The sequence below is a fragment of the Monodon monoceros genome, unplaced genomic scaffold, assembly GCF_005190385.1.
Source record: "Monodon monoceros isolate NGI ecotype Baffin Bay Population unplaced genomic scaffold, NGI_Narwhal_1 Super_Scaffold_6, whole genome shotgun sequence".
Lineage (NCBI taxonomy): Eukaryota > Metazoa > Chordata > Mammalia > Artiodactyla > Monodontidae > Monodon > Monodon monoceros.
Window position 1 is genome coordinate 63,037,482 of NW_021703783.1, and position 12,273 is coordinate 63,049,754.

Below are 12,273 nucleotides of genomic sequence, written 5' to 3' on the forward strand. Positions count from 1 at the left end.
ACCACGATCAAAATACAGTGGGGTGTGAGCTGAACAGCATATTCAGAGCTGGACCAGTCTCCTCCTCTGTCTGTACATGATATTTGTATTAATGGCCCCTATGATTACATTAACATCTTTTTGTGTTTTCCTTTTTTTCCCCTCAACTTGCTTCATTTTTCTCTTGAAATCAATTGAAATCCCCTGGGCTTTTTTTTTTTTTTTTTTTCCCCTGGTTTTGTTATTTAGCCATTCCTTCCTGATTCTGCACATAGGTAGCTAGTTTTCTGGGCAAATGAGCAGGACTTCATGTAGATTCTTATTAAATTAGGCCTATTGTACCATTCTATTGATATTTTTTGTAACCAGATTCGATCACTAAATGTATTTACTGACCCTGCTGGCTGCATGTTGGCTGTAACCTTTATATACAGCCCTTTAGGTGCTTCTCAAAATTGCAGATGAAACACTTTGGTATAAAAGGGCAAAAAGGAGATCATTAGAAAGCTATAAATTCTAACTATAACACTGTGACCTCCTGTTACCATTAAATTTTAATTGAGCATTCAGCTCTAAGTTTTTACTGAGGATTGACCTAAGAAGTAGCCATGCGCAAAAAGCCTCTGCGTTTTCTATAAAATTTTATTAGGCAATTCAATATCTCATTTGTATAAATCCCATGGGAAATTTCTCCTGGAACTCAAGGATAGAAAAAAATCCCTACCAATGCTAGCTGAGCTGGTATAAGTTTCCTTCTGCTTTGATTTCTAAGAGGCTAAGAGGAAAAACAGTACTTGCTCTACTGCTGTATCTTTTCTTTATTTCTATTTATTGATTTTCTTCCTTTCTATCCCACTTCATTACCTAACATGCCATGCTGATAAATCTGTATTAACATATTTTACTTTTTATCAGATAGCATGATATATCCTTTCTGAAAGCAGGTAGGGCATAAAAACGAACATGCATAATTAAGACATCTTTTCATGTGTCTTTTCAGACATCTAAAGGTCCATGCAACAATTTCTTTACTTTTCAAGTAGGACACTAGGAAATTTTCCCCAGAGTACTTGTACTGAAGTAGTAAGGTTTGCTTCAGCCCTTCAAATCACTTCCTTCCAAAATTTGTTCTCAGTTTTGAATGGCATGTTCTGAAAATCTATATTAATTTCCCCAAATGGTACTTTATTTTAAAGTGTAAATTTGATCATTTGCTAACATTTTCTCCTTTTGGCCCTTCCATTACAGAATTTTTTTTTTCATTAAATACTGCTATCTGCCTGGAATTATTTATCCTGAAAAGACTTGTGGATTCAATGTTAGGAGCCCAGGGTTGTTGCCTTGGATTAACTACTTTGTGTGACAATTGGAAACCCACTGGGTCATGAAATTTCTCATTTACAGAAGGAAAACTACCTTTTGATGAATATCTGATAAATATTAGTACTGTTAAAATGTATATAACTTACTTTTAAGTACTTTAAAATAGGTAGTTTATAATGTATAGTTTGATTATACAGATGTACAATGTTTTAAACTCCAAACTTAGAAGCTTAAAGCAGTCTAGGTGGTCAGCAAACATTATAGAGTGTTACCAAGGCAACATTCTAGAGGTTGGTCACTACAAAAGCATTTGTTATACCCATCTTGATGCTTTGTTTTATTAGCAACATATGTCAGAAATGGATTCCCCCTGGCACAATTAGTGACTTATTAACTAGCATTATAAATGGAACTTAATCGACAAACTTAAAGGTTTTAAATATAAGTGGAATACTAGAGATTTTGGAGACGTCCCCCACCTTTGCATGACCAGGTTACAAAACTCTTAAGGAGGCCCACAGCCTGTACCAAAGGATCAGTGGCCTAAGTTGAACACTAAAGCTTCTTATTTCCAACTGTCAGTCTAGTAGAATTTCTGGTTGTTTGATGCTGAATATAAAGATAACAAAATCCTGGCTCTGGAACGTTGTTTCATCTGCCTCAAGTAAACCTTTTTTTCAAGGTAATGACTGGAATATCTGAATGGGCAGAGAACTAGGATATCATCAAACTTACGGAAGAGGTTGTATGAGTCTATTAATGCCTATTTGCTAGTAAATGTTTGCTAAAATACGACTATATGTGTAGCAGAATTTGCTTTAAAACTTATAGCTGGCAATAGCAATATCATAGAGGGACTGCTAACCCTTTTCAACATTCTGCAGTAACCACACTTACCTGTCAAAGGTGTGTATAACCAAATTATCACAGGATAGCTCTCAACAGACATTTTGCCTCATTTTAATTTTCATCAGAGCCCTTCAAATTAGTCACTACTCCCCTTACTCAGATTAGAAAATTCAGGTTTAGGGGATATTAATCCATAAAAATATGGATATTGAGTGGTAGAGCCTGATGTGTCTGATTTCATTGCTCCAACTGCTCCCGCAGACTCCCAGATAAAGTCACATGGTCATTGCAAGGAATGGATGAGTGGTTATGAAATGGCAGCAGCTGGGTTCCCTGCAAATGTATGGGTTAAACAAAGGCTCTTTAGCCCTTTTGACAGATAGCTTAAAGTCAACTCATATTAAATTGATTTGATAGATATTTACTGTTCCTTTATATATATATATACACTTACTATTAATATAGTTTTGGTTCTTTTTTTGTACTTCTCATGTTTTAAAATCTATACTCTCTTTTGATCTACCCAATATATTCAGAGAAATTGTAATTTCATACACTGAGGCACAGATTACTCTGTGACATAATTGCATGACCTAGCTCTAGAGCCCTCTCCTAGAAAGCTTGACTATAAAATTGTCAGTTGAAACATGCTTTGAAAAGTCATAGTTATCTAAAGGTCAATAAAAAGCTCATCTCAAAGCATTGTTGCATAGAAAAAAGTAAATGAAATGGTAATTTTAGAATTGGAATGCTTAAGGGAAATAAAATATTCATGGACTGATGATTTTGATGTACAGCAGGGATCAGTGGAGTTGAATGAATGATTTTGGGTCCTATAAAGCTACTTATCAGGCTAAAAAAAAATGCAAGATATAAATAGAAGAATTTACTCCATAGTTACCAACAAAATATCACATTCCAAATTCATTTATTTTGGATATTATGTCCTTAGCAGAAATCAATATGGCCACAAATAACCCAAATCTAATTTATTTTTTAAAATCTTAAGTTCTTAGAAGACAGATCCTAGGTGAACAGAAAAGTAAGCTTTGATATGTTCCTATCTATACTTCTGAAATTTATGCTTTTAGGTTAATTATTTTTTATTTAAGTAGAAGTTATGGGGAAAAATTATTCATTTCACATGAAGCCATTTCATTAACAACTCGTTATTACATGTGGAGGTAATGGCATCCAAAGAATATGAGGTTATGAAAAAAATGTATGTTCTTAGTTTTAACTTCATGTGAAAACTAAAATAAATATGATGAATAGATAATATAATCAAACTTTTCCAGGAAAGAGGCTGATATATTTTTGTTATACTATAGCTGTATACCCGGCTTACAGAATTATCTGTGCATTAGCCTTTTCCATGTGTGTTATTATTACACATATTAAAATTATTCTTCCTCTTTAATGAAAATGAAAAAATATATAGAGTGAGAAGTTTTAGCTTTATTTTTTAAATGTGTATATTTGCTTATAATAACTGAATAAAAGTGACTTAAAATTATGTTCTTTTAAATATTAATTCAATTATAGTATTATATGGGGGAAATTCTACTAGTTGGGATAATATCTTGGGATGATTTTCCCACTAGGTCCTACTTATCATCCCTGAATAAGACAAAATGAGACATCAAAACTATAAAATTGCTGCTTTTGTAGGCTTAATATCCATCAATGCTGAGGAAGCTGTTTGGACACAAAATTAAGATTTGTTCTAGGATTTCAACATTGACTTTAGTAACAGCAGGGGAAAAACAAGAATGTGCTTAGAGAGAAAAACCTCTGATTATGTTATGAACGTACCACTCCATTCACTGATAGTAGCTGGTCTCCTCGCTTGAGGCCTCCGTGTCTTTCGGCCACCCCTCCAGGAATGATGCGAGAGATATAAATGGGGGAATTTTGCTCCTTTCCTCCCATCACATTAAAACCAAGGCCTTCATCCGTTTTTGGCAGCTCGACTACCCGAGGGTGGGAATGGCCTTCACTAGCTGCAAAAGCTGCAACTGTTGCCTGAAAGAAAAGATGGTCATTTGGTGATAAAAACGAGGGAAATAAGGCTCATCACATGACCTGCAGTGTGTAGATCTGGCAACTCCTCCTATTTTATAGCATTCTCCTGTGAAAGAAAGAACACGAAAGGGAGGGGGCTTTCTTCATTTAGATGTCCTTTATAATCCCTTTCTTTGGTAAAGCTCAGCCCAACTATTGATATTTCCACCTTTCTAGACCTTACCCATTATGATAAAAATTTCCCTTCCTCATAAACATCTTTCCCACTAACCTTGGTTAGATGCAAATCTTCCTATTCTTGGACTCCAAACAGCTTTGGTACATATAATACCTACATATGGTACATAAACTATCATTACTGTATATATTGTATATATGTTGACCATGGGCACCCGAAGGGCCGAGATCGTGGCTTCCACTTCTTTGTATGACACACGGTCTAACTTGGTGTTTGCACGTAAATGTATTCAATACACTGAGGAGCACTTATATGTATATATACTGGTGAATACATCTAGAATTTTGCTATTGCCAAACCACTGGCTTAGAAAATTTAGTTTCTTTTTCTTTTTTGATTGAAAATGCCTAAAAGAAAAAAAGCTAATAATAGATTCAAACAGATTATAATTATTTCATATCAATATTCCATATTATTATGAGGTCCTCTTATCTGGCACAGGTTTTTTCCCCCTATATTTTACATTAATATTTCAACTACTGCAGTAACGTAGGCAAAATGAGCAGTCCATGGTTTTATACCTAGATGTACAAAATATCATTTAATATGGATATAACTTTATTTTAAAATTCATATATATTAATTTAAAAAATAAGTTGAAGGAAACAACTTACCATTAGTTTTCACCCCCCTCCCCTCCATGGAGAAGATTTAAATAGTTTCTATCAAGAAAAGATTCTTCTGCCTGCTTCTTATTTTCCACCTCTGGTAAACTGCCTTAACAGTTGGTTAGATACCTACTATAAAGTGATTTACTCAACACTGTGAAAATACTGATTCCCAACGACTGTACATTCTTTTCCACACACAGCATTATCACATCAATTTAGCATTATGCTACTGTCTGCATTTAGTGAAAGATAGTGAATGATATGGAAATAATGGCTTGCTTTTAGCTACATGCATTTGCTCATGCAAACCTTGCTGTCATGCATAGATTTTAATGGCTGACATGGATGCAATGCAGACAGCCCAGAAACAACCAGAAAATATTGTGCTACTGCAACATTATGCTGCTATCCTGCTGTTCTACATGAATAAGAAATGAGAATGGTAAAACACTACATAATTCACTTTCCCCTTAATTAAACCATGTAGGGATCATTTTTCTGTGTGTGTTCCACTTCAGTACAAGCAAAGCATGATGTAATGATAATAATACCCTCTTTTTGCCTGGGTTAAAAAAACCAAAGAACAAAAAAATCACAAATCTATAGTGTTCAGTTACAGAATGAAAACTGAAAAAATCAGGAGAGAGACCAAACAAGCGGTGATGTAACACAAAAGAATTAAATGGAAAATTCTGATTATTTTCAGCAGTTCTTATTTCTTACACATATTAGAAAGAGAAAAGCTTTTAAAAGGCAAATGTGTATCTATTATAACATTTCTGTACTTGTAAAGTAAGAACTGCATTAGTGATTTTAGTTTAAAACTATTATTTCCTATGGTCTGTTTCCCAGATAATTTCATGATCCTACTGCTGTAACATTTTCATTCGGAAGGTCTCTGCAATCTCTGGATTTGAGTTTTTCAAGAGCAAATGTGGTCACTACCAAAACAGGTAACAGACCTTCCCTTTAGGTCAACATCATATTCATTCAGCTACTCTGCTGAGTACATGGAAGAATCCTGCATCAGTGGGTATCAGGTGAGTTCTCGTCATGCCTAGCTTGAGTCAAACTTTTAGACTTGTACAAATCTTCATACGTTGAATAGGGAACAGGTTCTTTTGGATCAGAGGAATGTGTCAGAAAACCAAGAAGTATTTATACAATGAACCAGCAGATTTGCTTGTGCCAAATGAACATTCAGTGAGTTTAATGAAATCATTCTCCTTTCTTAAGCTACAGAAGCAGCAGAAACGTTCAATTTTCCATTAGGATTTTTACCTGGGAAGTAGTACTGGTTCTAGACTCTGGGCTGCCACTGATGTCTAAATTCTCTTACAGTGTACACACGAGAATACCTGAAACACACACGCGCACAATCAATTACTAGATCACTGGGGTTAAGTATATTTTTAAAGTTACTCAAGTCTTACCTTTGCTGTGGCCCTGGCACGGAATTCAGGACAGCCATTAACAGTTATCGTTTCATGCATATATTGATACACCTAAAATGTTCACATAAAAAAAGAACGTGTAAGAACATTAAGAATATCAATTCTTTTATTGCAGATAGGACAATAAGTTTTCATTGTAAGACAGAAGTTCCCTATCACAAAGTGAAATAGGTTTGAATCAATTATCCTGATGATTTGGACCAAAAATCCCTCCTATTTTTTGGGGGGCGGGGGAGCGGGCAGGTGGTGGTTAGGGCAGAGAAGAGAGGGCAATCACTTTTATTCACTTTTTAATTTGGCTATCCATGTTTATCAAGTAATAAAACTTTTATATTTGGTTTTATAAAAACCGCTGTTGGTAAAAATTTTTACCATTATTTATAGTTCTATCTCTCAAATACGTAATAAAAATAATGTATATAGTTATTTCCTGAATCTAGGTAACACTTTAAAAATAGTTTTCTAAGTTAATATTCCACAGAGCTGGGATTACAATATCTTTTCCTTGAATGTTGGAAGGTATGCAAGTTGGAATGTGTTACTGATACATTCATAATTCATAACTATAGAGATTCAGGAGCAAAGACAAGTAAAGTAAGAGATTCTTGGAATTAGTAATACAGAACAACATATCAACTATGGGTTCATGTTAACATTTAGATGAAATAGAAAAAATGGGGGGTAAAATCTGGACCCAGAATGATGTCATAGAAAGCATACAGGTTTTGCTGACTAATGGACCTACGTTTGAGCCTTATAATACAATTGGGGAACTATGAGGTCTTGGTTGAACTACTTTACCACTTTGACGCTCTTTTTGCCCATCTGAAAAATGGGTAAAGAATATTTATTTATTATGGTTGTTTCTTTTTTTTTATGCAGTATTCATTTTATTACTTTGTACTAACACATTCTCATATTACAAAGGCAATTTAGTGGAAGAATGTTTCTTTTGATATTTGAATAATCTGAAAGAACACAAACAGAATTATACATAAAAACATACTCGTTTGGATAACAACAACAACAACAAAAAAAAGACAAGTTAAACAACAAAAAAATTTTCCTTTCTTACAGGTAGACATTGAAGTGGACCTAATTCGGTTTTCTGTTTAAAAGCCTCCAAAGACAAAAGCAGCTTAAAATCTAATTAAAATGAATAAAAAATGTTTACTAAATTACTGGTCTTTGGCACCGTTTTCTGTTTTATTATTATTATAATTTTTTTTTGCAGTACGCGGGCCTCTCACTGTTGTGGCCTCTCCCGTCACGGAGCACAGGTTCCAGACGCGCAGGCTCAGTGGCCACGGCTCACGGGCCCAGCCGCTCCGCGGCATGTGGGATCTTCCCGGAGCGGGGCACGAACCCGTGACCCCTGTATCGGCAGGCGGACTCTCAACCACTGCGCCCCCAGGGAAGCCCTGTCTTCTGTTGTTTTGATGAAGGTTCTTTGTCTGTTTCTTCTCTTGCTCTTTCTACTGGTCTAGATGCACCATTTTCATCATGTTCATCATCACTATCAAATTTAGTTTTCTTGCCCTGAAACTGTACTTTTCCTTTAGCAGACCCAATCTGGGCAGCTTTATTTCCCTTTCCTTTTCCTTTAAACCTGCGACCTTTTGACTTCTATTTGTTTAGGGATTCTTGTTGATCTTCTACTACTTTTTTCAATGCTTCTTTTTCCACATCTCTTTCTAGAACTTCCCAGGTGACCTCTTTGTTCCTTAATTGTAGGTTACCATTATTTGCGTCTTTTGCTTTCCATAGCTTTTTCTTTAAACAGAATTATTTCCTCTTTGGCCCCTCTGACAAAGTCTATCCATTTTATTTCACCATGATTTGAGAAAAGGACATGCAAATCTTCTCTACACATCTGATCATCTAAGTCCCCCGAGAATTTCAGCAAGCAGCCAATCTTTTCTTCTAGAGATTTCATTTCAGCATTTTCTGCTAACTTTTGTTTTTCTTCTTGCTCGTGTTTAGCTCGTAATTTAGCTTCTATTTTATTTTGCTTTCTTTCTTCATTTTTCTCTGTAAAGTAATCGTCCTTGAAAAGTATTAGCAGGTCTGTGTCTTTGTACTTCTGGCCAGGGGTCTCAACAAACTTCTTAGCACATTCAATGGTATCAAATACAGCAAATATTGATCCCTTAAATACTTTGTGCAATGTTCTTCTCATCTTAATATTTAGTACCTGACCTTTATCTTCCAACCATTCTTTTATGTCATCAAGGGTTGCATCAATTGGGAAGCCTTTAATATAAACAGATCTGTATTTTACATCAGTTTTATACTCATCAGTCACTTCAGGGAAGGGTTTGCTTGGAGATCTTCTAATTTTAGTTTATCTTCACTTATTTCCATGAGTTCTGCTTCACTTATTTGCATGAGTTCTGCCTTTGATTTGCTCAATGCTTCTACTATTACATTAAAGTCTGTTGTTAGACGGTTTAACCTATTAAATTTTATCATTATCTCCAAAGGTACCCAGCCTTCACCCAGTTTGATCTGTTCCTTTAAAAATTTGTCGCGTGGCAAATTGAAATCACCAAAATAATGCTCGATTTGATGACAGATTTTGGCCTCCAGAGCAGCCATTTTTTCATTATCAACATTTTCTGCCATTCTGGCTATCTTTAAGTTCCTGGTCCCACAGAGACGCGCCACAGGGTCGCTAACAGCGACCGCAACATCTCCCCTTCCCAGCACCGCCAGCTTGCCCAATGCACCTCAAGAAGATGGGGGTTGTCCCGGCCAGTATGGTTATTTTTCTTTGAAAGAATACTTTCAAAATGCCATCCACAGCAGGTACTCCTTAGACAGCAGGTATTATTACTAATTATGATTCTAGACACAACTATACAAATTGTTGAAACATAACAGAAAAACTGTTTTTCCTTTAAACTACCAGGGATGGGGGGTTAGGAAATCAGTAGTAAAATAAATTGCTCAATTTTAAATAAACTGAAGTATAGAGGATGACTTTTAAAGGATAGTTTGAAGAAGATATTTTGAAAAAATAACACGATTAAATATGCTTGATTATATGCTCATTTTGAAGATTTAAATAATAAATTTGTAAATATCTATTGCATAAGGCACAGGTAAAAGTCCATTTGGTATTATGCTGGAGTATTTTTCAGGAGTGACCCATTAGCTACATCAGTAAAAGATGAAACAGGAAAGTTTTAATTGAAGATTTTTTCCTTTCTACTGATCTTATTTTATGTGCTTAAGTCAAAAATTATTAAGGTGAATTCAAAATTTGATTAATTCATCCATTCAACAACCATTCATTGAATGTCTGGGACTGATTTCCCAACATTTTTTATTGGCTCATGTCTCAAATATATTTGGTTGAATCTCCACTAATGCTGATTCATCTTTCCCAGGTAGCATATTTAGGAGGAGAAAGACAAAGTGGTCTGGAGTAGAAAGGTAGGAGCACTACTGAGGATCCACCTTTAATCCTTATGTTTCCACTAAATAACTGGGGTATTCAGTTTCTGTGGGAAATCTGAACAGGAAGAGAGCAAGTTTCCAGAAGACCATTTTGTGGAACTGGGACCTGTTCAGGCAAATTCTTTAGGTTACCAAAATAACCGCTAAACATGTTTCCATGTTATTTCCTTGAAAGTGTATCGTTTTGTTTCACAGAAATGGTCCTTCCACAAATAAATGCCACTTACTTGCTCTTACAGCCCATTTAAGAGGAGGATTTTCTCCAGCCTGTTTGCCTGTTTCTCTTGTTAATAAACTCTCTCAAATCTGACCCGTTTGCTCCATCCTAACTTACTTATTATCTGTTGCTTGAAGCACGGAATTAGTGTCTTAATTGGGTCTCTCTACCACCAAAACACTATAGACTTTAGTTATCAACATCAAGTACCTACCTGACCATACTGCTGCTGTGCTCTTGGCTGTCTGCTGCCCTTACAGTAAAGGTTGCAAAGTCAAATTCTTACAAAAGTCAAGCTAGTGAAAATAATGCAGAGCACAGCCTCCTCTTTCATCTTGTTTTCCTACTTCCTTTTCTCCTCCCTGAGCATTACCCAAACATATCGTACCCTCTTAGTTGCCCAGGCTTTTGCACATGCTGTATGTTCTGTTTGGAATGCCCTTCCATCAGGAAGACTCTTATTTATCTAAGTTTAACACAATCATTAAAGGCTTAATTCAAATATTGTCTTCTCTGTTAAACATTCTCTGCCTTCCCCAAGCAGAGTAAATTTCTCCCTCCTTGGCTCCTGGCCAACTGAGTTTGTCTGGAGTCATTGTGGTCATCTTTTCCGGAGGAGTGACGTGTTTGTTTGCATTCAAGGATGTTTATGAGGACAATCATGTAGCAAATAATTGGGGGAGGAGGAATGGTTGTCATCAACTGATTAAAAGAAAAACTACTTTTTTTAAACCAAGGAGGTGAAAGGCCTGTACACTGAAAACTAATAAGATGTCGATGAAAGAAATTGAAGAAGCCACAAATAAATGAAAAGATATTCTGTACTCATGGACTGGAAGAATTAATATTGTTAAAATGACCATGTCACCTAGAACAATCTACAGATTCAATGCAATTCTTAACAAAATTCCAACGGCATATTTCACAGAAATAGAACACAATCCTAAAATTTATATGGAACCACAAAAGACCTGAATAGACAAAGCAATCTTGAAAAAGGAGAACAAAGCTGGAGGCATCACACTCCTTGTTTTCCAACTATATTACAAAGCTGTAGTAATCAAAACCGTATGATATTGGTATAAAAACAGACACATAGATCAATAGGACAGAATGGAGAGCCCAAAAATAAACCCATACATGTATGGTCAATTAACTTATGACAAAGGAAGCAAGAATACACAATAGGGAAAGGACAGTCTCTCCAATAAATGGTGTTGAGAAAACTGGACAGCCACATGCAAAAGAATTAAACTAAACTATTATCTTGGACCATACACAAAAATTAATTCAAAATGGATTAAATACTTGAATGTTAGACCTGAAACCATAAAACTCTTAGAAGAAAACATAGGTGGTAGATCCTTGATATCAATCTTAAAGATTATTTTTTGGATCTGACTCTAAAAGCAAAGACAACAAAAGCAAAAATAAACAAATGGGTCTACATCAAGTTAAAAAGCTTCTACACAGCAAGGGAAATCATCAACAAAATGAAAAAGCGACCTACTCAATGGGCGAAAACATTTGCAAATCATATATCTGATAAGAGGTTAATATCCAAAATATATGAAAAACTCATCCAACAGCAAAAACAAAAACGAAACAATCCAATATAAAAATGGGTAGAGGATCTGAATATTTTTCCAGAGAAGACATACAGATGGCCAAGAGGCACATGAAAATATGCTCAACATCACTAACCATCATGGGATGCAAATCAAAACCATAATGAGATATCACCTCATACCTGTCAGAATGGCTATTACCAAAAAGGCAAGAAATAAGTGTTGGAGAGGATGTGGAGAAAAGGAAACCCTCATGTACTGTTGGTGCCATTGTAAATTAGTGCACCACTATGGAAAGCATTATGGAGGTTCCTCAAAAAATTAAAAATAGAACTACCATATGATCCAGTAATTTCACTTCTGGGTATTTATCCAAAGAAAATGAAAACACTAATTTGAAAAGATATATGCACACCCATGTTCACTGCAGCATTATTCAGGGGAGCCAAGGTATGGAAACAACCTAAGTGGACATCAGTGGATAAATAGATAAAGAAGATATGGTATATACATGCAATGGTATACTAGTCAGCCAAAAAAAAAAAAA

General features: G+C 35.3%; 1 protein-coding gene and 1 pseudogene across 2 annotated transcripts in view; both read right to left on the reverse strand.

Annotated features, from left to right (window-relative positions):
- Window positions 1-12,273, reverse strand: part of LIN7A (lin-7 homolog A, crumbs cell polarity complex component) — a 132,548-nt gene that overhangs the window by 33,803 nt on the left and 86,472 nt on the right. For both annotated transcript variants that reach the window (XM_029205888.1, XM_029205887.1), the window contains exons 3-4: window positions 6,459-6,530; window positions 3,967-4,176 (exon numbers count right to left, since the gene is read on the reverse strand). In XM_029205888.1, coding sequence (XP_029061721.1) covers window positions 3,967-4,176; window positions 6,459-6,530 — 282 coding nt within the window. The remainder of the gene's footprint in view (window positions 1-3,966; window positions 4,177-6,458; window positions 6,531-12,273) is intronic.
- On the reverse strand, window positions 7,859-9,252 carry LOC114885700 (annotated as a pseudogene).